Consider the following 27,204-nt stretch of genomic DNA (forward strand, 5'->3'; position numbering starts at 1 on the left):
CTTGGATCGATTAAGGACCGCCCGTGGATGACGTCGGTTTTGAGCACCTTTCCGTGCTACCACATATCCAATATAATGGTACAGATGAGCCAATTACCTTCTTTGACTTGATCATTGATGTGCAGTCCTAGATACGTGGCTACGGGCTATGCAGAGAGGCTTAGTGTGTCCCCAGGTGGACCTATATGTAGGAAAGTTTAGAGATGTCCCTGGTGGAACTAAGTCTCTACTGGTAAGCTAGATGTGAGGTTCAATGATGGAGCCTTGTTGGGAACGGTTGACGTGAGTACCCCCTTGCCTGGCGTGATCGGCTGGGTGAGTCACATGGTCCTCGCGTCGTGTGGGTAAAGTAGTACACCCTTGCAAGGTTATAATCAATTCGAATTGCCGCGCTCTCGGTTATGAGCAAGCTCTTTATCCCATGAATTCCTCGTAGAATTTCGATTATGATGGGAACGGTTCATGTTACAGCTATGATCAGTTATAGATTATACTACTCTCTTAATCAACTAAATTTTTTTTGGGTTGGGCAAGATTAATTAATTTTGATAGGTGATTGTGTAGAGAGCTAATGCTTATGCAATAAATACTTAACCTTAAAGCTTTTACTTGAGCCATTGCATGATCCTTGTTTATTTAATCGCGTAAGTCTTGCGAGTACCTTTTGTACTCAGGCTGCTTTCTAAACCTAGTTGCAGGTGAGTCGGAAGTGGTGTTCGGCCACTTCTACCCCGCCGATCCTGGTGCGGGGGAGGAGTAGGTCGTTGTGGCTGTGATGATGTTCTTGAGCAAGGCATCATTACCTTAGTATATCTTTATCGTAGTCGAGCTCTGTGAGAACATGTAAATGCAATAAACTTTAAGTTTCTGTTTAATATGACTTTCGTGAGCCCAAGTCTTATAAGTGAAGCTTGAAACCCACCTATATCGGACTTGTAATGTTAAGTTTCGAACTCTGGTAATGTAAAGCTGCTCTTTGTGGATTATTGGCGATGTATTCGATTGTAAACAGTATGTGCATATGCTGATTCTGGGTGTATATTGGAGCACATACCGGGACTACCGGATTTGATATTATTTTGGATGAATGACGTGTCGGTTATTCGTGTCTCTAGATGTGGAATAACACGTGACACGCTCTCAAGCAAGCACGTGTTAACTCTTATCTGGATGATAATGACCGACAGTTCATTTAAAATAATATCAAATTGGACGGTTCTCACAGTTCATGCGGCAATGGCGGCGGCCGGCGACGGAAGGGTAAACGGCAGAGGAAGAGGGTTTGGGCCTTTGGGGCTTCGCTTCCGAACTCAGCTTCTTGCAGGCTCCTAGCGAAATGTAGGCGCCGCGCTTAATCGCAAACAACGAACGGAACTGAGTTGTCCAAAATCCGTAGGCCCAAAAGAATACGGCCCACACAAAGCCCAATCAGAATCCAAATTCATTTATGTTCTTATTTTCAAAATTTAAAGACCCCGATTCGAAAGTTTGCAAAAAGCATGCAGTTGTTCGTCATCGTTGTGGGTCGCTTCACGTGTTAATCTCAACCCTATCAAAGAGTGGACGAACTTCATCATGTACATCTAGGATGTGCACGCAGTTGCCAGCCAGCATTTCTAGAACCCCATTGGAATTCAGACTTCTCATTATCCAAATTCGGTGACTTGTAATGTGTTCACGTTATGACTTCGATCAAACTTCGAAAGGTGTTAAAAATACATTCCAAAGGACAGTTGCACATGCGTCACAGCGGAACTGAACCCAGACCCAGAGCAAACGGCCACAAACAAAACTAAATCAACCAGACCCTAACTTCCAATTTCCAAAGAACGACATACAGTAATGGTACGAGTGCAAAATACACTATTGTAAGATACACAAATCTCTGCGCATTCTAGTTGGTATTGCAGATCTCCACACAAGTACAGAAACTGACTAGCACATCAAACTGAAGCTCTCCCACCAGGAGCCACCATGAACATGCAACATATATGACATGTCTCCAGCTTTAAGAAAGCTCGACAACATCCAACACTGGATGAGCATACAGTAACCCACGGAATTGTAAACTATCATGCTCCTATTTATCTCCGAAGGGAATCGACACTGGCAACAGAAAAGATATGCATCCAATCTCTGGCTTTGATTCAATGGTGACACCGATTCTTAGCTTATCAAATCTGCCACCAAACTATTTACCGCATTGTCAGCTATAGCAGGAAGATAGGTATACGAAATAGGCACTCTTCCAACAGCCGAGCTGGGACTTGCGAAACATCTCAGGTTTCCAAGCAAATAGGCAATTCTTCACCATAGTCATTCATGTGCTTCTTTTGAAAAGCATATGGATCTTTTGTATCATGATTGGTGGTTAGGGTAAGAGTAGCCACGCCCCCTACCCATATACCCATATCCTCTACCATAATAGCCACGACCTCGAGGACCACCCCCATGAGCACCACCCCCACCACGGGGGGCCCTCCCTCCGCGCATGCCCATCGGTCGATGCCTTGCCGAGTCACCGAAGGTCTACAACCAAAGTAAACATCATATGCACCAATGTTCTTACGGCGTTAAGGCGAGTTGTGGCGAGTCACCGCCGCCTAGCCGCCTAGGCGGGCTATGGCGACGCCTAGGCAGGCTAAAACGCCTAGGCGGGCCAAAACAGGGGAGCGCCTTATCGCCTAGGCGTCGCCTAGGCGACGCCATAAGAACATTGATATGCACTGAATGCTAATGAGATGTGTAAGGTAAAGAACACCGTATATGTCTGTTCAATACCTCGGTATCTATTTTTCTCTGCTCAGAGAATTTAATCCTTCCACTCCTCCCTCCATTGTCAATTGTGTTGCACGAGAGTGAATCAAAGAAATCATCTTTAACATACACAGGCTTTGCAGAGCAAGAGAAAAGGCTAATCAGCATCTAAGATATTGAACAGTAAAGCATGAAAAGCAATCCAATAGAACTGCTACCTTAGCTTCTGGCTTTCTAGGAGATATTTCATCTTCTAGAACATCATCTTCATAATCATTTGGATCATCATTTAACTGTCCTGTACTTTTACCAAGATGACCCCATACTTCATCTTTGTTGAACTTCTCATTCATTGCCATGAAATCGAAGTCCTCTGTGAACTTGGTTATGGGACGTGAAAGCTGTAGAGAGAATGAAAGTGAAGACTACAATCTAATGCAAAAGTAGAGCAGAGTCCAAAGAAGGTTCTGAATATAGAACATAGGCACTTAACGACCTCGTACTTGAAAAATACTTTTGGGAGTTCAGTTGTCCACCATTTTATGTCTCTAGGTGACAACACGATTTGTTTAAACTGCTTTGATTTCATGTCCCATAACAAAAGAATGTAAGTGAAAAATACTTGCTTTGATTTGTTTAAAAGTAGAGACATTTTATGTCTCTACATTATACTCGATCAAACTATTTGAGCTACAAAAGAATGCTGAAAATACCAAATTTGCCTAACAAGTCATTTTATAGAGCTCATCAAGCAACCAAGAGCACCAAAATTACTGAGTGCTTTCTTGAGGATGTAAAAATTAGAAGTATATTCATCGGGTGCCAAGTTAACTTCATATCACAAGAACTCATATTTGAAAAGCTATTCAGAATTAGGACAGATAATGTTTCAGATAAACGTACCCCATTTCCTCTGCCACGACATCTTCCTCTTCCTCGGCCTCTGTTGTTGTACTGAACATATGAGGAAGCTCCAACAGGCTGATACCAAAAGAATTACAGGAATGAGAAAGGCAACAATCTCAAAGCATGCAAATAAGTTGTACCTTATGATGCAAACCCACAAACAATTGTTGTGTGTGCTCTTTTTGAGGGGTTATTTCTGGAAGGGGGTGGTTGTGGGTGGGGGGAATTTATGCAATTTTCCTTAAAAACATGCTTTCTATGTCCAGCCTGTCTAGTAACATGCTGTCTAAAGAAACCACTACCTTCTCAAGTACAGGCTTTGATGCTGGCAACAGAGGCTCCTTATTTCCGGATGGAGCAACCGCAGGTTGTTTTGCCTTCCACTCACGCTGCTTAACTGCTTTATTTTCACCTATCACTTGCACCTCTTCTGACAGAACAGAAGAGGAAGCAACCTTCAAGGGTGAAGCTGTAGATGAGGTAGCCTGAGAGGATGGAACCGCAGAGGAGGTTGTCTGAGAGGATGGAACCGTGGAGAAGGCAACCTTAGAGGATGGAACTGTAGCAGAAGCAGTTTGCAAGGCCTGAGATGGAGTAACTGTGGAGGAAGCAGTTGGCAGTAGTTGACCAGGAGTTACCAATGTAACTTGTTCTGCAACATTGACTGGTGATGCATCATTAGCAGAAGGTGGCTGAGAGGAAGGCAGATAGGTTGGCAATGGAGCAACAGGTACACTCACAGGCTTTTCACTGGAGAGAGATGGCACAGTGGAGTCGGGTAGAACTACTGGCTTACTGTTCACTAAAGAAGGCATGCCTAGCGACACGAGCATGGAGGGTTCAACTGTAGAAATTGAAGGACTCACAGATGGGGGAGTTAAACCCACAGAAAACACAGAAGCGGAAATGGAGGAAAGCTTATTTGGCAGTTGGCTTCCTGATGACTCAGTAACTGATGTACTCGATGAAGCAGGTGCTGACACTGATGTCGAGACACCTAAAGATGGACTTAAACTATTACTATTACCAGGTTGAAGAAAAGAAGGAAGCTCTGGCATACTTGGAAACCCAGCTGGTAAGGATCCATTAAGCACAGGATAGTGGACAGGAGGTTGTAGTGCCTGTGGAACTGTCAAACTGTGTGGTGGTGGCCGAAGAAAGGGTGGTGGCTGAAAATGAGGAAACCCAGTAGGTGGTGTGTAATATCCTGGCCAATACATTGGTGGCATTGTTAGGCCAGCGCCATTTGCTGATGATGGCATAGGTGATGAGTTCCATGACTGTAAGTTGGCGCCAGATTGGAAAGGTGGTAAATTCCCTTGAAATGGTGGTGGCATCTGAATTGCAGATGGAGCATTGTGTGAAGTAGCATCAGTTGATGCTGTGCTTGCAGCAGGAGGCAAGCTTGTAGACGACGAGACTGGACGAGGATAATGTGACTGCACAAAAAGAAAATAACAGTGAGCAAAGACGAGAAAAATTCTAAGAATTTTTTGAAAAGAAAGAATCATAAAAGGCATTTAACATTTGACAAATCACAAGAAATAACAGAAAGTTACCTGAATAATCGCAGGATCATTGTGTAAAGCTGCCGGCTGAGCTGATGGAGAGGATTTGACTTGCAAATCCTGCAGTAAAAGGTAAAGCTAAGATACCACCGAGAAGATTATAAAAGGAGTATCACAAACACATCAGATTAACGGAATCAGTGAATGAGCAGACTCGCTAATGAAAACAGTGAATCGTTAAAAAATATATATATTTGCATTGAAGCCTTGAAGGTGCATGACCCAGAAAATCAAAACCTAAGGTTTTGGGAACACGTATGAACAAAGCTGTTAGGACCTCAATATAGACATTAGGAGATTATTAGAAAAATCATGCTCATGTGGAATCACTGTAATCATCATGCAACTAGGATGCCAGTTAAGTAAAACCATAAATATTGGTGATAGAGTCCTTTCAACTTATAATATTCATAATCACAATTCATGAAGTGATACCTTACACGTGAAAAGTCCTAACTATATCCCAACCCAGACAAACATACTTACAAGGGCAACTACAGCCTCCTAAATTTTCCTTCAATACCCATCCAGTAAACTATATTGCATCAGCCAAGGCCTTGATTCACCACACCCTCAGTAGTTGCCTAATTCAGGAGCTTGAAATAGACAATTCGTTTTCTAGCATTTATGTGATTTCATGAATCCATCTGTGCATTATCTTGCTCCAATTAACTACAGGACTAAAATGGACAATTCTCAAGTTTACCAAACTGAACAGCACAGGATAATATTGACCAAATCAATGATGGCAAACTTTTTGTTCAATAGTAACAATAACAGAAATTTAAATCTTAAAGCATTAAGGGGTATCTTTTTTGTTTCACAACCATAACCTTTATATCACTCCCTCGAAAAAGTATGTACTCATATATCTTGTCGCTGGCAGGAATCTGTTGGCCATCCTTCTTACGACCTTCAGTTCCAAATGAGCGAACTGTAACAAAAAGTGACATATTAATACAATCAGAACAGACAAAACAAAAAAACAAAGAAAACATTACTAAGCTAAAAGAAGAATATAAGTTAACTCCAGATAACTTCTTTTAATGAAACCTCCAGGAAAAAATAATTAAAAGGTCTTGGAATTGGGGAAATACAAAAGCTAATAAACCTCTCATACAAGAGAAACTCTTGCTGTCTTCAAGGACAAACGGAACAAATTTAAGTTGCTGCAGTCTTTTGAAATGCCTAGGCTCTAGACATACACCATGCTTAAAACCAAACTGGGTTCAGGTAGCCATCTAGGCAGGCTAGACAGCTACACTGTATAAATTGAAAAGGTTCAATGAAGGACATTACTCAAATATGCCAACAATAGATAAGGATATTACTCAAGTAAAAAAAAGGATCAGATAGATAAATACTAGATAAATATAGGACCCAAATTCAGAATCTGTCCAAAATGCTATTGACACATTAAAGTCTACTATTTGCTCTCTAGAAAACAATGAAGGTAAACTCCGTGCGATTTTGAAATTATCATGGATTTGACTATATTAAGACTGATCAAAATACAAGGTCCAGACGAGAACCCATGCCAACCTTTGACAGGTTGTATAGAAGCAAGTCAGCTGACAGCTTGGCCACAGATTGTTAGCAGTTCGACAAAGCATTAAATCCCACAAATACTGATAAGCACACGAGGCACACGACATTAAGTGCAAGCAACGTCAACAAGGAATATAATTTGGATCTGAAGTATGTGAGCCCAAAAATAAACACCTGCCTTTTCTGTCGACACTTAAAATAGGTGCTTGGCAAACCACAGCTAGACAACCAAACATAACGGACCTGGAACACATATCGTTCTCGATTTTGGTGTAACTAGACAATCCAAAGGTGGCAGAGGTTCCTAGCTCTTTCTGCTTACGGTTTCTGGTGCATAGGAGTTCGAAAAAAGGGCACGTAAAGTGAAGCAGGATTACTCGGAATAAAGAATTTTCCATATAATTAACTGAAGTACAAACCTAACTCGTAAAGTCGTTAGAACATGCATAAGCTGCACAACTTACTGCAATGTTCCCGGTAACAGCATATGGCCTAGCTTATTGTGCTATTTTGCCAGTGAAGTAAATAGACAGTGTAAGATAACAAGATGTGAACAGCTCAAACCCGTACTAGATGCTTATGGCCAACCACGCACTTTGCATAACCTGAATTCCGCAACATTCGTTACCCATAAGCATTAAGTATTTCATACGTGTCCTAGCTTACGAGAGAATTAAAAATAGTAAGAGGATGAAAAGTCAGAAAACCTAACAGAAATAGTCCAATGGAGAATTCCAAAACCCAACACGAATGGAAAAAAACGGGTGTGAATCCTGACGCATCCGCCATGCCTCTCCGGCTGCCCCGACCAAGTACCCCCGACCCGTCTAGGAAGAGAGGAGAGGGGGCATCCTTACCGTTCCTGAGCCCGATGCTGGACTCCTCGGTGTTGATGGTGTAGAGGACACCCTCGTACCGGATCTCGCTCTTGGACGTGAGGCTGATCACGCTCCCGATGTACGACTCCGGCGCACCCGCCGCCGCCGCCATCGCCGCCGACCGCGCCTAGGGTTTCGATCCCCCGCTCCCTCTTCGCTGGTTTTTTTTCTCTATCTATCTCGCCCCAAATATTTGCCCCTTGTTTTTTAAAGCCCTTCGCTAATCGCTCCTCCGCGTCGTCTCCCACTCGCACCCCAAAGTTTCGTTCATGTGGACTCGTAACGTTGCGACTTAGGGCCCACTTACAGGTGGGTCCATACGGACGTCAACATCTGGACCCACTAGGCGGTGGGGCTCGCGGAGACTGGAGTGCGTGTTGGCGGTAGGGTTCGGCGTATGTAAACCTGATCAGATCGGTTCGGGTCGGATCAAGGAAAGATAGAGTAAAATACATGAAAGACCAATGTTGTACTCCCTCCTTCCCTGTTTATAAGGCATACACGTATATCAAGATTCAAACCTTGTCATCTTTGACCAATAATTTGACTATTAAATTTTTATTTTTATAATGCAAATTTCATATGATTGGATTCATAATCAAATATATTTTACAATGATTATAAGTTTATAATCAAAAGTGATATAATATATGATAAATAAATGGTCAAAGTGTTGTTTAGAAGACCGTGTCATGTTCCACCATGCCTTATAAACGGGGAAGGAGGGAGTACTTGTCAACATGTTTCAACCTAGCCATCAAGCTCAGAAAAGTGTAAATCATGGACATTAGACTTGTTGACAATTTGACATATGGCTATTATATTTAGTAAGCTGTAAATCTAGGTCACTAAACTTGCTTTGACTAATCTAATATAACATTGGATTCTCAATACTACACATTTGGATGAGATGTGGATTAGGTTTCTAAACTCATGATCCATCTATTTTCCATCCATTTCCATGTCAATAGGGAAGAGTTAAGAGAGCTCAAGCTGTGGTGAGTGATAGATAAATGGGCCGAGTATGCAGGTGAGCCAGAATCTTTTTTTTATGAGGAAGACACTAAAAAAGTGTCTCATATCAAATTCATATTAAGGAAAACAATTAGTAGTACAATGGAAGGGCAACTTGACACAAAACGACATAAAGAAAATAAAATTACACTGAAAAGATCTCTGATCGTCTTCTTCCGATTGTTCGTCGTCCACCGGAGCTTGAGAAATACATTGAAACGGCAGTAAGGGAAATGGACACCTGCAAACTCTATCGCCACACAAGGCTTTGAAGACCGCAAAAACCACTCGCTACTTGCAAGAAGATCTAGCAACCGCAGAAAGAACATCGGCTGGGGGAACACCCCAAGCAATACAGGCTTGCAATCCTTCACCATCAAAACAGAGGGTTGAAGAAACCGGATTTTGACGCAGAAAAAATCGAAAGAAGAGGTCGAAGTCTCCACAACAAAAGATAACCAACTGCATCTCCTGATTGACACACCAACTGCAAAGGTCTGAAGATTCTCTTCAGATCTGGCAGAACTAGCTCTCACTTGTCCATCATCGGCGCCGGAACGGACGTCGTCGAGGTAGGGAAAGGCAGGAGAGACTTTATTTCAAAGCAATCATCATCGCCACCACCTCGTCGATGTCGCTGGAGAATCAAATTCTAAAGAAAACTAAAATAGATCTATGAAAGAGCGGGTCCCCGCTCCTCCACGTACCGGTGGCGAGACCACCGAAGGGTAGAGGAGGGGGACCAAGAGGGCGGCCACGGCTCACTGTTAGGGCTTTTTGACTAGTTGGTGACGGTGAGCCAGAATCATGGTGAATAAGCATTGAACCTTACCCCACGTCACCTACTCCGCATGTGAAATATAAAAGAAAATTGAAAAGAAGCAGGAAAGAGGATGCCATAAAAGAAAATTAAATAGATTATGAATAGAAACAGGTGAGTTGTGATCTACCATATTGCATGATAAGACACGAAAATCTACACTACATCATCTAAACATGTGTGGTTAACCGTTAATGAGCCAATGACCATACTGACATAGTCAGGCAAATTATATGGCCATGATTTACACTCCTTACAGTATAATGGCTGAATTGAAACAGGCTAACAATTACAACAGTTTTTTATGTATTTTACTCCTAGCTATGCTAGGCTCTACAACTATTGTTGTAGCTCATCATATGTACTCTATGCCCCCTATCCATACCTAGCTACTGACTATGGTACACAACTTTCCTTGTTCACACACCACATGTGGATTGGCGGATTTCTAATAGTTGGTGCTACTGCTCATGCAACCATTTTTATGGTAAGAGACTATGATCCAACTACTCGATACAACGATCTATTAGATCGCGTCCTTAGACATCCGAGTTAATTGTTTCACCCCAAGCCTGATCTGGCGGTTGGATCATTTTTAGGTTGTGTGGAGTAAAATTTGATTTTTTTATATACTTTTTGGATCGGGTTGAAAGGACATTGGATGTCGCCTAGAGGGAGGTGAATAGGGGTTGTAATTTTTCAGAAAAATACAACACTTAAAATAGAAGTTAGAACACTAACTGGTCAGATCGGTCCAAGACTTAACCGCTGTGAACAACAGGCAACCGATCAGACCGATTGGAGTGACCAGGCAGACCGATCCTGTGCAGAACATGTTCAAATGTTCAAATATCAGAGTTCTACCCTCTTTTAACTCTAGCACAAATGTAACTTGGTGTAGTGCTTCTGCGGATGATGTTAAATATATTTCAAGTACCTGCACACATAGAAACAACACAACTAAGTAGATCCAACAGAAGCACAAAGTAAAGCTAGAGTGACAAATAGTGAGGCAAACCAAAATTGAGACACAAGGATTTGTTTCCCGAAGTTCAGATTCACCAAAGTGAATCCTACATCTCCGTTGAGGAACTCGTTGGACGTGAGTCTCTTTCAACTCGAGATCCCGTGAGTTGGGTCTCTTTCAACCACTCCTCGTTTCCGCTATCTTGATCCTTTCCACCAAGGGGGTAAGATCGCCTGCACAAACTTGCCGCTGCTCACCACACCGTTGGGAGCTAGCCGGCAACGCCTAGCCGTCTAGGAGGCAATCCTCCAAGAGTAACAAATGCAAATTAAAAGCTAACTGCAGCTCGAAATAGAGCTCTCACAATAGTCACTTTGCTCACACTCACTCAATCTCTCAATCCAATCGAAGCATATGCAATCTAGTTAGCACAACTCACAAAAAAGTGTTGAGGAGAGCTAGCTGGTCAAGAAAATGCTTCAATGAGCTCAAAAATAGCCAAGGAACCAGCAGCCCCTGCAAGAGAGGGCCAAGGGGTATAAATACCCAACTTCCAAAAACTAGTCGTTATAACTATCAAAGCAGATCGGCCAGACCGGTCTGGCTTGAATCTAGCCGTTGCACCCTGGACCGGTCAGACCGGTCAGGGCCGGAGAACCCCAAACCCAAGTTAAGATGTCTTACATGGCCCACCAAGCTAACACTTGATCATCCAAGCAGTACAAAAGTTATTTCTCAAAGGTTTTCTCTCAGGGTTCTCACTTGGGTGACCTATGAGCACTTTTGACCGTGTAAATCAATCGATGTTGCATCCCTCTTGACAGTACGACATACCTATACTTAAGATTAAAATATAAAACACAAGTGAATCACTTGAGCCTTGAACCACTTCGGTTTCGCCATACTTTGACTTTTGTCAACCTTGAAATTTCAACAATGTATCTTTCTTTCTTGAGTAAATACATACTTGAGATAGTGACTTAGAATTCCAACACATTTGCAAATCTGTCCTTGGAACCTTAAGTCACTTCATAAATTATTTAATGCATTGCACTGCTTCTCCTAATGAGGCTTAGATATGATACTTCGAAAACCCCACGGGTACTAGCAACTTCACCCTAGCTATTAGCACATGGTAAGCCATCGCTTTACCAAAGTTTGCTTAGTCCCTCGCACTAATCATCTCAGTTGGTTTTTTCACCACTTACCCATGCCACATTGGGTTAAGCTTTGCACATCACCAATGAATTCCATTATTCATTCTCATGCTTTCATGTCATTATCTTTATGTTGTAATCATGAACCTTTTGATCCTTTAGACAAGTAACTCTTCACTTTGTCAAGCCATAATAAGAAACCATCATTGGTCATTGCATGAACCCTTGTTTCTATCTTCCTTCACACTATGCTTGATTTTCAACAATATTTGCTTTTTGTTTGATTCTTTATCACATGAGCCAAAGACAATAATTGTTTTGTAAATAAATCCCTACTCGTGACAATTTCAATAAAATTGTTAGTCCTTTAAGCATGTTGTCATTCATCTCACCAAAACCCATTTGGAGCCTAGATGTACTTTACGGGTCGAATTGGGTTAGGATTTTTCAAATTTCGGGTCAAAAATTATGGCCCAAACCCGACCCATACATTTCTCGGGTCAGGTTCGGTTGGATCTTTTTGAACGGGTTGAATCAGGTTCATCAGATCAGATGCCCATTATCAAGTCTAAGGAGAAATGGAGGTGTGATGGCTCGATTCGTGACCATAGTGATAATGGATGAACTGGTGTGGCTATAGTTGCCCCCATCGACAATAGAGTGTTTGATCCATGTGGTAGTGTTCTAAAGTGCTAAAGTTAGCACTATCATATGAAGGAATGTTAAAAGAGTAGGCTAAATATTTAGCTAAGACTCAAAAACTCTACCAAAAACATATAAGTGCTAAAAGATCCTAAAGTTTAGCACTCAACTTTAGCTCATAATGTGCTAAATTTATAGTCTGGCTCTAGTGGAGGTCAAATTGGACTCCAGCCTGAGCAGCAGCATTGGCTTAACCTTCACCTCACATTGAGTTATTCTTAGTCCCTAATCAGACCTTCCTTCCCTCTTTCCCATTTTTCCTTCTCACATTTCAGGGCCTTCTTCTACTCTATATATAACCTCATTCTTCAGTGCACGCTCAGCCAAGATCTCCTTCTTCTTACTCTCCTTGCACTTTTAAAATTTCTGAAAAGAATTCTGAAGATCATATTAGCATTTAGCCACCAACACCAGAACTTTAAAACTTTAGCTTAATTATTGCCTCAACCAACACATAAGGAGTGATTGGTTGACTGCATCACCCTTGTCCGGTTCCTTGCGTGCATCCAGCGTGTGATTGGATGGCTGGGCAGATGGCTGGGACTAACTCCCCGTATGCAGCCGTATAGGCTGGGTCAGGCTCGCGGGAAATGCCGGAATCGGCCGTCCTAGTGGGTCGGGCTCGCGGGAGCCCGGCATTAGTCTATTAATGATATTATTAGTATATAATTGACATATATTAAGTGATATTAATATATTTCAAATTATATTAAGATTTAAAAGATAAAATAAAACTCTTAAAACACAACTTCATAAGCTAAACATTATAAAATCATTTTTTTTCTAATCTTATTTCATGCAATATGATGCATAACATAATCAAACATCTTCTCGTCTCAACCATGCTAGGCATGTACATACAACCAAAAACGTTGCATGCACTCAGCCTGCCTCACAAGAGTCTGGCTCACAGCTAGACTAGGATCACACAGGCAACCAATCAAATCCATAGCAGACTAGCATTTGCTCTCCCCCTCTCTTAATTTTGCCGGACCCCAATAATTGGAAAAGTGGATTAAAGACAAAATAGCATAGGGATCCAAACAACTTAAGGACTTTTTTTTGAAGAACTATTTTCTTGGGTTATTCTTTAGCTCTCAAAATATCTCTAGAATACTTCTCCAAATAGGGTCATTGATTATAAGATTTCAAATTAAATTACTAAGAAATTATATTGGTAAAAAACTAACATTCATGTAATTTTCGTGCAATATAATTCAATGCTATGGTCTATAGATGGGCGGCTACTTGGGTGCAATCAGGCCAATTGTGCAAGCATGCAAGCAGCTGTTGTGATGTGTCCGATAACTATCCAACGGTGACATACTTTTTTACACGTAAACCCTCCCAGCACACCATCAGAGATGCAAAACAAAAATACGAAAACCCCCTTGGCAAGATTAATCCCAATCGTAATCGGTGTGGTGTTCACTCGTTCGACCGCCGCCGGCCTGCCTCCATCCGAGCGCTGCCGCAGCTCGCCGGAACTCGGCCGCCGGCCTGCCTCCATCCGAGTGCTGCCGCAGCTCGCCAGAACTCAGCCACCGCGCACCACTTTCCTCCTCCTCGTTGCTCCACAAGGCTACAGGCTGCCGTGCCCGCCATCAGGCCTTGGAGCACCGCCGACGCAGCCCCTAGGATGGAGGACGCCGCCCGCCATCAGGCCTCGGAGCGCCGCCGCCGTGGCCCCTAAGAGGCTAAGATGCAGGACGCCTTGACCCCTAGGATGCAGGGCAACGCCTTGACAAGTTCGTTGTCTGGCATCCTCCAGATGCCCCAGGTCTTGGCCACAAACTTCTTTCGCTGCCGTTGTCAAGGGCACTCCGTGGGCAATAACTGCTTCATTTTCATTCTATGATTTTGGAGGACGCAACATGGAGGTGGTAGTTGCTGTAATCCTTGTTTGTGCAGACAAAATTGTTGTTCCTGCCATTGTAATGAACATCTATACAACTTTGACGCACTGTAAAATTGAGTATGTACATCAGTTTTGTGTCGCTAATAAAAATCGGCTTGTGAGAATGCTCCCTGCTTCGATAATGCAAGATTGTTTTCTCTCTTATGTTAGCTAAATTCAGAGAATTGAGCAGCATAGATGCATAGTGTGTGTATGTGTTTGCAGACATCAATCGAGTTATGAGAATGAAAGAGTGATCAAGAATGAAAATAGATGATCTTTTGCCTCAGCAATCGAGTTGTATGTATAGGTAACATGCTGCTGCTGCATATGAAATAAGAGCAGAGAAGGCAGGAAGTTGGGACAGGTGTTACAGTGGAGGAATTCTTGAATACAAATGTGTTCCAGGATCCAAAGAGAAAATAAAACTATAGAATTGACATAGCATCCAAATTGTTTTTGGCATCTAAAAAAATATAAGTGCACATTATTTTAGCAAATCATCCTGAAAGTGTAGCACTAAACACATTGCTTCATTGCCACAGGTAAATGCGAGCATGTTTGAGCCGCTGCTTCAGCTCCCTTGTTTGGGCAATTACGCCTATTATGCCCAACTTCATCCATTATTATACGACTAACTATTCTCCTCCTGCAGCAAATAGGATTTAGCATTAATCATTCTGCGTTGTTCACCTGATGCAAGAAGCATGATCGTTGTTTCACCTGAGCCGGGCGCACGTAGGCGATGAGCTGATCGTTGAAATTAAAACCAGTGGACGCAGGTTCCAATACCGCAGCAGGGACCCACACCGACCAGAAGCCTGAACTATCGAGTCTGAGGAAGTGGTGCGCGGCGGCCGAGTGGTGGCCGGCGGCCGAGTTCTGGCGACCTGCGGGAAGAGACAGAGTGTCCTCCGTCCGTGCCCGGCCAGAGCTCGTTCTTGCGGTTGGATGGAGGGCGGCGGCGGCACCTCGTCACGCCGAACCGTGGAGATTACGTGATCACCAGGCACATGAACTCACGAACCGGTGAGGATGAGGTATAGTATTTGGAGGGGGCTTGTGCAAAGTGTACATGGGGCGGATCTGCTGATGCGGGAGGGTTCTTCTGCAAAATTTACATGCACCGTTCGATGGGGATCGGAGGCCTAGCAAGCGTTGCTTGCAGCCTTGCACAGTTGTGCTACTTGCACTCCAGTCGGACCCCTATAGATGGTAGTTCGAGTAGTTACCTTGGAGACGGGACACATGAGCGACCGCATGTGGTTCCTGGCGATCGAGTCCCTGACGAAGGCCGGCGACCTGCCCCTGATGACGTCCAGGAACGCCGCCGCGTCGAACCGCGGTCCGCGGCAGCTCGCAGGCGGCCGGCCGCCACCGCCAGCGTAGGAACCCGAGGTCCGGGCCGGGCGGCCGTACTTGTTGCTGTTCAAGTGCTGCCGTTCTGGTGCTCCTGATCAGCGGGCAGCTCCGGTTGGTGTAGTAGTACGGCGTTCGCGCAGCGTCGTCGTTAGGACCTTGTACTAGTTTTTTTTTTAAGTGGAGGGTTGTTTTGAGAAACTAGCATAATTTTTTGAACTAAGATCTTGTTTAGATGCCCCGTGTAAAATTTATAAAATAAGATTTTTGCATATTTGAAATATTAAATATATACTAATTACAAAACTAATTACAGAACTCGTCTGTAAACTACAAGAAAAATTTATTAAGGCTAATTAATCTATCATTAGTACTTTTTTACGGTAGCAATTTATCATATAATCATAACCAAATTAGGCTCATTTACAAGCAAACTATGCAATTAGTCTTTTATTTTGTCTAGATTTAATACATATGCATGTGCCGCAAGATAGTTTTGAAATTTTGAATTTTACATCTAAACCAAACCTAAAGAAAGATAATGGATATCCTAAGGAACACCTATTTGCACCTATAGAGGATCCAGTCGCCCTGGAAGATGTCACATCCCTTGGGCACCCGCCCCGGCAGTGGAGTTCCCAGCGGAGGCGTAGCTGGATGGGCAGGTGTCGAGGAAGGAAGCGCGGCGATCAGCGAGGACAAAAAAGAAGACGACGACGACGAGCAGCAGCGCCGGCAGGGACACGGCGGGAGTAGCCCCCGCAATGTTCAGTAGGAGGAGCAGCAGCAACGCGGCGAAGAGCGACGTCGCTGATCATTTCATAGGATGTTATGACCGGCAAAGTATATGAGAGGAGGAGGCCTGCTAGTGGCTAGGCCCAAGCCATAGACCTTAGGCCCAATTATCCTTAATTGCTATCTTTAGCTTATAAATACTTGTAAACATTGGTGATTGGAAATTAAGCAAGTTGCAACCCTAATTGTTGCCGGCTTCCCTCAGGGAGCCGGGATTCTCTTTGCCGCTGTCCCTTCCTCTCCTCCCTTCGTGCGACCACGGCGCCACGGCGCCGTCCTCGTGCTCGTCCGCCTCCCTCTCATCCCTACTCACTGTGCCAAGTTCCCGGTAGGATCCACAATCCTATCAATCTGGTATCAGTGATGTCGAGCCCCCCCTGCAACCTCCGGCCCCCCTGCGACCTCCGCCCCCCCCCCCCACCGCCGCCGCCGCCGCCGTCCACCACCTCCCTGCCGCCGTCTACCACCTCCCTACCGTCGTCCACCATGGCGCTCGCTCTCTCTTCGTCCTTGACCGCGCCATCCTCGTCGTTTCCCCAGGGCGCGATGTCCCCCCAACTTCGTCATGACGCCGGCGCAGTTAACCGCCGCTGTCCTCAACTTGGGCCAACAGATGGCCGGGATCCGTGACCTCCTCCTCAGCGATCGGTGGCGCCGCCACCGCCCCTGCCCGAGCCATCGGCCGCGCTGACGGCCCTGCCCTACCCATCCACAGTCGAGATGCCCGCACCAGCACCGCCGCCAGGCGGAGTCCCCATCCACATGATGACGTTCCCACCGTCGCCATCACCGATCCCCGAGTGTCATCGTCCGCGCCGGCTTACACCATGGCACCGGCGCGCACCTCCTCCACCGCGCCGCCTCGCGCTCCGCCGCGCACGCCCGCCTCCCAGGCGGGCCGTTCCCAGTTAGGCGTCCTCTACGGGGGCGCTGATGGCGCCCTGTTCTCGGCCCCCGCGGGAACGCAGTCGGGGGAGCCGCCGCTCGACGACACAGATCGGGCGTTCCTGGCTGATCAAGGCGCAGCGCAGGGACGTGCGCCTCCTCGCTTCTACAAGCTCGAGTTCCCGACCTATGATGGCTCCGTCGACCCACTCAACTGGCTCACGCAGTGCGAGCAGTTCTTCTGGGGCCAGCGCACGCAGGCCTCGGATCGCACATGGCTGGCCTCGTACCACTTGACGAGCGTGGCACAGACGTGGTACTACGCCTTCGAGCAAGACGAGGGGATGCCGCCGTGGAATCGCTTCAAGGAGATGTGCCATGAACGGTTCGGTCCGGCTGTCGGGGGCTCCCGCCTGGCCGAACTGGGTCGCCTACCGTTCACGACGTCCGTCCAAGACTTCACTGACCGCTTCAACACGGTACTGTGCCACACGCGCAACCTCGACAGGGTCCAGAGGGCAGAGCTGTTCGTGGGAGGTCTGCCCGACCACATCTGTGTGGACGTGGAGCTCCACAAACCCCAGGATCTTGCCACGGCAGTTCGCTTTGTGCGAGCATTTGAGCTGCGCGAGCTGCGCGCCAATGCCCTGTGGAACGCGTGGCCACAAGCTAGGCAACGGCCGGCTCGACTGGCGCAGCGCACCCCCCAGCCCCCGGCGCGGCCTCTACCCCAGCTGCCGGCCGCGCCAGGGTCTACGCCGGCCCCGACGGCACCTGCTCCGCCGCCGATCCGCCAGTTCCGCCGTCTCACCCCGGCTAAACAGTTGGAACGCCGTCGCCAGGGCCTCTATTACAACTGCGACGAGCCCTTTGTTCGCGGTCATCAGTGCAAGCGGCTTTTCTACCTCGAGTCCGCTGACTACCTCGACGATGACATTCCTGCTGAAGTGGCGGCCGCCGCGGCGTTCGAGCCCCAGGCCGCGGGGGCGCTCGCCGCTCAGCCGGCTCACGTGGCGGCGCCCGACTCAGACGCCCCGCCGACGGTCTCCCTGTATGCCATTATGGGCATTCGCGCTGTGGACGCCATGCTCATCGAGGCGGACCTGCGCGGCCAGCGGGTGGTCGCACTCCTCGACTCGGGTTCATCGGCCAACTTCGTCAGCGCTGACCTCATGTGCCGCCTTCTCCCAGAGGCCACACCGCACCCCACCCTGCGGGTACTCGTGGCCAACGGTGACCGCGTTCCGTGCCAGGGCGTGGCACGGGACGTTCCCCTGAGGGTCGGCTCAGAAGACTTCAGCATCACTTGCTACGGCATCGGCTTGGGCACTTTCGACCTCATCCTCGGGTTCCAGTTCGTCCGCTCATTGGGGAAAGTGTTGTGGGACTTGGACTCCCTCTCCATGACATTCCTGCGAGGGTCGCGCCAGGTGGTGTGGACAGGCCTGGGCGCGCCCCCGGCGTCGGCGTCAGCGCCAGCCACCCATGCTGCGTCCATCGCCCACGACAACCCCCTCCTCGATCAGCTGCTCGAGCAGTTCGGCTGCGTCTTCGCCGAGCCCCAGGGACTGCCTCCGACGCGCCCCTGCGACCACCACATCCACCTCCTGCCGGGGACGGCTCCCGTCGCCGTCCGCCCCTACCGCTACCCGCAGCTCCAGAAGGACGAGCTCGAGCGGCAGTGCGCGGCCATGCTCACCCATGGGATTATCCGCCCCAGCACCTCCCCGTTCTCGGCGCTGGTGGTGCTGGTCCGCAAGTCGGACAACTCTTGGCGCTTCTGCATCGACTACCATGCCTTGAACGCCAAGACGTCCAAGGACAAGTTCCCGATCCCGGTGGTCGAAGAGTTGCTGGATGAGCTCTTTGGTCCGCGCTTCTTCACCAAGCTGGACCTGCGCTCGGGGTACCACCAGGTGCTCATGCACCCTGAGGATGTCGCCAAGACGGCGTTCCGCACGCACCATGGCCACTACGAGTTCTTGGTGATGCCGTTCGGCCTTTCCAACGCCCCAGCGACCTTCCAGGCTTTGATGAACGATGTCTTGCGCCCCTACCTCCGCCGGGTTGTGCTAGTATTCTTTGATGACATCCTCATCTACAGCACGTCTTGGGCAGAGCACTTGCAGCACTTCAGCACCGTCCTCAGCACCTTGCAAGCCAACGACCTCCACGTCAAGCGCTCCAAGTGCTCGTTTGGGTGACTTCGGTGGCATACTTGGGCCACGTGATCTCGGCGGATGGCGTGGCCATGGACAGCGACAAGGTCGCCGCTGTGTCGACATGGCCGACGCCGCGTTCAGCTTGCGGTCTGTGCGGCTTCCTGGGCCTCGCCGGCTACTACCGAAAGTTCATCAAGGACTTCGGCCTCACCGCGGCGCCACTGACGAGGTTGCTACACCACGACGCCTTCTCGTGGGATGCGGAGTCCGAGGCGGCCTTCTAGGCACTCAAGGGCGCCTTGACGACAGGGCCGGTTCTGCAGATGCCAGACTTCTCCTAGCAGTTTGTGGTAGACTGCGACGCTTCGGGTGCGGGGTTTGGCACCGTCCTCCACCAGGGTGCCGGGCCCCTCGCTTTCTTCAGCCACCCCTTTGCCGCACGCCACCTCAAGCTGGCGGCCTACGAGCGTGAGCTGATTGGCCTGGTGTAGGCAGTCAGGCACTGGTGACCATACCTATGGGGCCGCCACTTTTTGTTACGCACTGACCACTACAGCCTCAAGTTTTTGCTGGATCAGCGCCTGTCTACTGTTCCCCAGCACTAGTGGATCAGCAAGCTCTTCGGCTTCGACTTCGAGGTGGAATACCGGCCGGGCCATCTCAACATGGTCACCGACGCTCTGTCCCGCCGCGACGCCGAGCAGGGTGGCACAGAGGCGGCGTGCGCCATGTCCACGGCCTCCTTCGCCTTCGTCGACGACGTCCGGGCGGCCATGCTCGCCGCCCCTGACGCCCAGGCCCTCCTGCAGCGTCTCCGCGATGGCGACCTGCCGGCGCCCTGGCGCCACGCTGAGGGTCAACTCCTGCACGGCAATCGCATCTTCGTGCCGGACCACGGGGACCTCCGACACCAGGCGTTCCTTCTGGCCCATACCGCAGGCCATGAGGGAACGCAGAAGACGCTCCACCGCCTCCGCGCTGACTTCTACATCCCCGGTGACCGGACCCTAGTCCAGGACTGGGTGTGGTCTTGCGTCACCTGCCAGCAGAACAAGACGTCGACGCAGCGGCCGGCGGGTCTACTGCAGCCGCTGGAGGGGTCGTCCCAGGTGTGGGCGGACATCTCCATGGACTTCATCGAGGGGCTCCCCAAGGTACATGGGAAGTCGGTCATCCTCACCATGCTGGACCGCTTCTCCAAGTACGCGCACTTCATCGCCCTCGGCCACCCGTACACGGCGACGTCTGTCGCGCGCGCATTCTTCGACGGCATCGTCCGGTTGCATGGGTTCTCCTCCTCCATCGTCAGCGGCAGGGACCCGTGTTCACCGGCCATGTGTGGCGTGACCTCTTCAAGATGGCAGGGGTGACACTCCGCATGAGCACGGCCTTCCACCCTCAGACGGACGGCCAATCTGAGGTGGTCAACAAGGTGATTGCTATGTACTTACGCTGTGTGACAGTTGACCGCACACGAGCTTGGGTCGACTGGTTGGCGTGGGCGGAGTATTGTTACAATACTTCCTTCCACACGGCGCTTCGGGCGACTCCCTTCGAGGTGGTCTATGGCAGGCCGCCTCCCCCGCTCCTGCCCGACACGCCCAGCTCGGCGCGCACGGAGGCAGTCGATGCTCTGCTTCGCTCCCGCGACGAGGTCCTGGCGGAGGTACGCCAGCGCCTTCTCTAGGCCCAGCAGCTATCCAAGAAGTACTACGACGCGGGCCATCGGGACGTCGAGTTCGCAGTTGGGGACTGGGTGTGGCTGTGCCTCCTAAACCGCACCACCCAGTTCTTGGAGCCGCACGCCAAGGGCAAGCTCGGCCCTCGCTACGCCGGCCCTTTCCAGATCGTGGAGCGCGTGGGACGCGTGGCCTACCGTCTACATCTACCAGCGGGCGCTTGCCTCCACGACGTCTTCCACGTGGGGCTGTTCAAGCCTCACCAGGGTCCTGCGCCTCAGGCGCAAGGTCCTCTCCCGCCGGTCCAGGACGGCCGTCTTCTGCCGGCACCAGCTCGAGCCCTGCGTGCACAGCTTCGACGTGGTGTGTGGCATGTCCTCATCCAGTGGCAGGGCTTATCTCCAGAGGAGGCGACATGGGAGCTCAGGGAGGAGTTCCAGGGTCTTTACCCCGATTTCCAGCTCGAGGACGAGCTATTTGCGCAGGCGGGGAGAGATGTTATGACCGGCAAAGTATATGAGAGGAGGCCTGCTAGTGGCTAGGCCCAAGCCGTAGACCTTAGGCCCAATTATCCTTAATTGCTATCTTTAGCTTATAAATACTTGTAAACATTGATGATTGGAAATTAAGCAAGTTGCAACCCTAATTGTTGCCGGCTTCCCTCAGGGAGCCGGGATTCTCTTTGCTGCCGTCCCTTCCTCTCCTCCCTTCGTGTGACCACGGCGCCACGGCGCCGTCCTCGTGCTCATCCGCCTCCCTCTCATCCCTACTCACTGCGCCAAGTTCCCGGTAGGATCCGCAATCCTATCAGAGGAGGTGGAGGCTCGTAATCTCATCGTAAGCGGGCGAGCACGTAGAGCAATATTTTCCAATCTCCATGCTACTCTATAAATTTCAGGCTCCAGCTCAACAGAGCAGAGCGCTCCGAGGTGGCGGCGATCCATACCGCCTCAGATCCAATCAGAGTCAACGGACCTATGGAAGAAAGAATCGCGGCAAGCCGGAAAGAGGGGTAAAATATACACATTCATTCAATGAATTTGGATTTGTCGCCACAGCACAGCAACACTGGACAAAAATGTGGCCTTGTTCAGTACAATCTGGAACAAAACTGATAGTTAATGAAGAAACGGAACCATCTATCCTGTTGACCAACCTATGAGCTATAGTTGAGTTGCAACTTGGCAAGAGAACAGACTGGCTATATATGTACATGTATGTACGGGCACTAAACCAAATGTCAGATTGCCTATGTAAGCTCCCGTCAGTAATTCCCTCGATGGCATGATTAACTGCTCCTAGGCGTCGTGCCGGGGGACGGAGAGGATGGCGCAGCTGCAGCCGCAGCAGGGGCTGCCGCTGGCTCTCGAGGCGGCTCAGCTTCAGACCCGCGTGCGATCTCTTCCCTCTTCCTCCTTTCTTCCTCTGCAGATGAGTAACAATAAATCAATAACAAGCTGGGGTCAGTATTATATCTTCAAACTGATGAGATGGGCCCACCAAAAACTGAGAAATTGTTATTTCAGATATTTATTACTAAAGATATGGTCACACAATCACAAATAAGACATGTGTAGGTGTTATGCAGCCAATTGCTTATAAACAAACAATGCAAAACTAAAACATTGTTAAACATTATTAATGTAACAGATACAATACCTGTATAACACACTAGGTGATAGAACTAGATAGCTAATTTAAAGAATTTCAAAATGAACCAAGATAAAATATTTAACTTTGGCCAAGTTTGCACGCTTGTACTCAAGGACAAATTGTTATTTATATAGAATGTATCAATGTAAACAATTAACTATGTTGTCAAGAAAGATACCAAAAAGATAACTAGCCACAAGTAGAGTTGCACCAAACAAATAAATGCAAAGTTCAGTTCAGAATTTACTAGCCTGTGGCTTCGTCATCATCCCCAAGTTCCCTTGCAACCCTCTTCTGCTCCAAGTTCAGATACCGCACCAACACTTTTGCTATCTCCTTTTGCTGTTTCCTTGCTGATCTTAGTTGAGTGATCGATTTCTTTCTTTCTTTCTTCAGGAGAATAAACTCAGCTTCACGTTGTTGGGTAATTCTTTCCTGGAAAGCATTCCTTGCCTACAAAACAGAAATTTCATTTTTAGTAAATGCAAGTTAATTGTAGGACTCAGGTGCCTGCATTTCATCCTGAGCAGTCCATCTTCATAATAGAATAGGCTAAAAGCATTCTTATCAATCACAAATAATTATCAATTGTTAGCACTCCTTTATAGTAGCAAATTATTTGCAGAAAATAAAACATTGTAGTTAGAAAATATTTTGTATAATTGCCCATGCCCTTACATAAACACAGAAGATTAGTAGTAGAAAACTGACCAGTCGCTCTTGGTCAAGAAGGTTCTTCTCTTCCTCAAGACGTTTTTGGAAAGCTTGCTCAATCAGTGTCACCTCTTCCTTGTTTGTAGTCCTTTCCAAACTGTTCACAATCTGTAGAAGCTTCTTCAGTTTTTGCTCCATGTCCAGTCTCTTCACATGCTCAGTCCAAGCAATCTCCATAATCTGCTCCTTAGTAAACTCCTGCACCCAAACATTGAAATATTGAAATGGTGTATATAATTAAACATCTTCATAATAGAATAGGCTAAAAGCATTCTTATCAATCACAAATAATAATCAATTGTTAGCACTCCTTTATAGTAACAAATTATTTGCAGAAAATAAAACATTGTAGTTAGAAAATATTTTGTATAATTGCCCTTACATAAACACAGAAGATTAGTAGTAGAAAACTGACCAGTCGCTCTTGGTCAAGAAGGATCTTCTCTTCCTCAAGACGTTTTTGGAAAGCTTGCTCAATCAGTGGCACCTCTTCCTTGTTTGTAGTCCTTTCCAGACTGTTCACAATCTGTACAAGCTTCTTCAGTTTTTGCTCCATGTCCAGTCTCTTCACATGCTCAGTCCAAGCAATCTCCATAATCTGCTCCTTAGTAAACTCCTGCACCCAAACATCGAAATATTGAAATGGTGTATATAATTCAACTGTAAGACCAATTTTAGTTCTATATAACACTAGAGCAATCTCTCATTACCTCTCCTTCTTTCCGAGTTGTTGTTGATGAGGGAACCCTTTCAATCAGCAGTGGCAACGTCTTGTCAGGAGGAGTTGATGCAGGAACTGGACTGAGCAGTCTAGTCAGGGTTTGATGGACTGTATAGCATCCATGAAGTATTTGTCCATTCTCATTACTGACGTTGCCATAGGCAGAGAGCTCAAGTAAATCCATCATTGTACCTAAACAAATAAACTAAAGTCAAAAAACTGTGAATAATCATGATGTTCTTTGTTTTGCTGATATTAACTTACTTGTGAGCATCAGGTTATAACGATACCCCATCAGCTGTCCGCGGGCCATCTTGTTGTTATTGCTTTTTGCCAGCTTCATCCTTGTTGAAAGTAACTGGCAGTTTTTGATTGACCTGAAAAATGGGTTCCTTTTCTCTACATCTGTAGCTGGGGAAAACTTATGGTCGAAAACGTAGGCAGCTAAACCCAGGTACTTGCTGCGCAGTTCCTTCAGAACAGGAACTCCAACAGCATCTTTGCGCCACCTCTTGGGGTCTCTCCCCTGGACCCGCTCAGCCAGAGACCAGGCCAGCTTAGTCACCTTCTGGGGAAAATCAAACGTTCTTCCCATCTGCAGTTTAATTTAGTGTATTACTTTTTTTCTCGAACATGCGATGCACGTTTTTTCATTAAGAGGAAAGAGTGCGACCGATTACAAGTGTCACCTCAGTGAGAAATGTAATCTAGAAAACAACACGAACCCAACCTAAGTAGTCTATTACATGATGCCCGAATTTGCGACCTCAACTCCTAACGAAACGAAGCCACTGAAACACCAAGCTCTGGCCTCCTCCAACACCAAATCACGCAACAACACTGGCTGGAACTGCTTTCCATCAAAAACTCTCCTATTCCTCTCCTTCCACAGCATCCAACAAACCAGGGCAAAAAATTTAGTGTATTACTTAAAAGTAACAACTGAAATATTCACGAATGCAACGACTGAAATATCAGCTTGAGCACAAATTCGCGGGTTGTGACAATCACGATCGCAAACAGGGCACGACTACAGCTCAGGTATTCGCAATCACATGGGTCACACGGGTCATATGGATGAGCGATCAATCAGGGCACGACTGCAGAAACAAAAATTACGGAGCAACACAACAGCTCGCGAGATAAATTCCAGGGGTAAGCGATCACATGCAGGAGGCGATCGCATCATTGCAAATTCGAGGGTGAGGAGGAGGCGAACGCAAAACAAGGGGAACCAAATTCGCGGGTGAGAATGCACATAAGCAATCGAAGTCGAGGTGAGGTGATCGGAGCTCACCTCGAGCGGAGAACCCTACTGTAGAGAGCGGCGACGCCGACTGCCAGCGGGTGAGCTACCAAATTTTGAGGCGAATGCACATAAGCAATCGAAGTCAACTGAATGCAGATAAGGAGCAGCTTGGATTCGTAGGTGAGGATCGGAGCTCACCTCGAGCAGCCTGATGAGAAGCGGCAAAACCCAACAGCAAAAAGCGGCGAAGCCGAGTAGCTCGATTTGAAATGGTTTTTTTTCGCAGGGCGCCCCCCTCTCTCGGTCTCTCCTCCCCACCCCCCTCCTTCGCGTGAGATAGAGAAAAACAGAAGTGAAAAGTTGGGCAGGCGGCTAGGCTTTAAATGAGCCCAATTCAGCCCATAGTGGGCCCAATAGGTTAGAAACTAAGAAGGCTTACCTGCTTCTGCTGTAGGAAGCGGAGCCGAAGATCCAGAGCGGGGTGCCGGCGGCGGACTGGAGGAACTCACCGTCGCGGCGGAGCACACCCAGCACCTGGTCCAGTATGGCCCCGCCCCGGCCTCCCCGGTCGCCATTCCCGCCCGGCTGGTGCGGGCAAGCTCGACTTGTTGCGGCCCCACCACGACCGCTGCGTCCGCGGCGCCCACTTGTGTCCTTCCCGCCGCCGGCGCTGCCGCCGCTCATGACTCGAGAGGCTTCTATGGAGACGAGATGATTTTTGTCGTAGGTGCAAGCATGCATATGCTGGTTACTGGAGGGAACGAATGTACTAACGCAAGGCAAGAGTATAAAATAGTTTGCCTAGTAATTATGTAATGCCTCATATAACGTTAGTATTATTTTACGTTACTAGTTTAATTGCAACCTAAGTTTTATTTTAGTGATTGTTGGAAATTGAGGTGGCCCTACTAAGTTGAGGATCTACCCCTATGACACACCAACTCACTTCAGAGTCGGTCAACTTCTAGTTACTGAGTGTACCGGGTCCTTTTGACGGCAGAGCCGCCTTTTGCTTCCGGGAGGCAGAGCCTACCAACAGATGAAGCTGGCTTCCGGGTGGCAGAGCCAACCTTCAATGAAGCCCAGACCCTTTTGTGATCGCGGGTGACAGAGCCAACCTTCGATGGATCACAACTTATACACTAAGTACTAAGCTTAACTGGGAGATTAACACTTATAAAGATACTTATCTTATTGGAGCAACAAAGTTACAAAGGAACACACACCTTGTGGTGGCTAACCTAGCACACTCTACCTATGCTCACTTCTACCATGCCTTGGATGTGTGTGGGATGAAGTGGAGTAGTATGGCATGGCAAGGGGTGGCACCCTCCTTATATAGGCACCAATACCCTCTTGGATGAGTGACACATGTCAAACTCTACGAAGTTCCCTACAAATATCTATTTCTAGAAAATTCTAAATTTTACCATGACAAGAAAATATCCAAGCTTCATGTCTTCTTATGATTCTTGTGGAACATTCTAGAACCTTGTCATGATGAACAAAATTATGCCATGGTTTACCCTTATTATTATTTTTTAATAGAACTTTTTAGAAGTTTGCATTGTATATTTCAACACTCCCCTCAATAGTGATGAAAACTGGGATGTTACAGATGGATGGTTGGCGGTGAATGGAAAAGGAAAGATAAAATAAAAAGAGGAAAGGAAAAAAAAGAGGAGGAGGAAATAAAGAAAAGAAGAGAAAGAAAAAAGAAAATGGAAGGAAGAAAAAAAGGGAAATTATAGAAATAAGGAAGAACATGTACCA

The 27,204-nt window shown here is 47.4% G+C and overlaps 1 protein-coding gene and 1 long non-coding RNA gene across 3 annotated transcripts; both read right to left on the reverse strand.

The window, feature by feature from the left end:
* Positions 1 to 1,793: 1,793 nt before the first annotated feature.
* LOC120669616 (protein decapping 5-like) lies at positions 1,794 to 7,911 on the reverse strand. Of its 2 annotated transcripts, XM_039949416.1 has the most exons (9): positions 7,637 to 7,911; positions 6,065 to 6,165; positions 5,223 to 5,291; positions 4,452 to 5,102; positions 3,966 to 4,403; positions 3,661 to 3,738; positions 2,976 to 3,158; positions 2,782 to 2,892; positions 1,794 to 2,529 (listed from the first exon to the last, which is right to left on the reverse strand). In XM_039949416.1, the coding sequence occupies exons 1-9, from the start codon at positions 7,767 to 7,769 to the stop codon at positions 2,359 to 2,361; spliced, it is 1,935 nt and encodes a 644-aa protein (XP_039805350.1). In that variant the 5' UTR covers positions 7,770 to 7,911; the 3' UTR covers positions 1,794 to 2,358. The 2 variants fall into 2 exon arrangements, with proteins under 2 accessions (XP_039805350.1, XP_039805349.1); XM_039949415.1 differs by having other exon boundaries at positions 3,966 to 5,102.
* A 6,557-nt stretch (positions 7,912 to 14,468) lies between these two features.
* Positions 14,469 to 15,325, reverse strand: LOC120670292. The gene is made up of 2 exons (XR_005673185.1): positions 14,938 to 15,325; positions 14,469 to 14,863 (listed from the first exon to the last, which is right to left on the reverse strand). It is a non-coding gene; the product is annotated as an uncharacterized LOC120670292 (long non-coding RNA).
* Between the last annotated feature and the right edge of the window lie 11,879 nt (positions 15,326 to 27,204).

The sequence above is a fragment of the Panicum virgatum genome, chromosome 4N, assembly GCF_016808335.1.
Source record: "Panicum virgatum strain AP13 chromosome 4N, P.virgatum_v5, whole genome shotgun sequence".
NCBI classification, from domain to species: Eukaryota; Viridiplantae; Streptophyta; class Magnoliopsida; order Poales; family Poaceae; genus Panicum; species Panicum virgatum.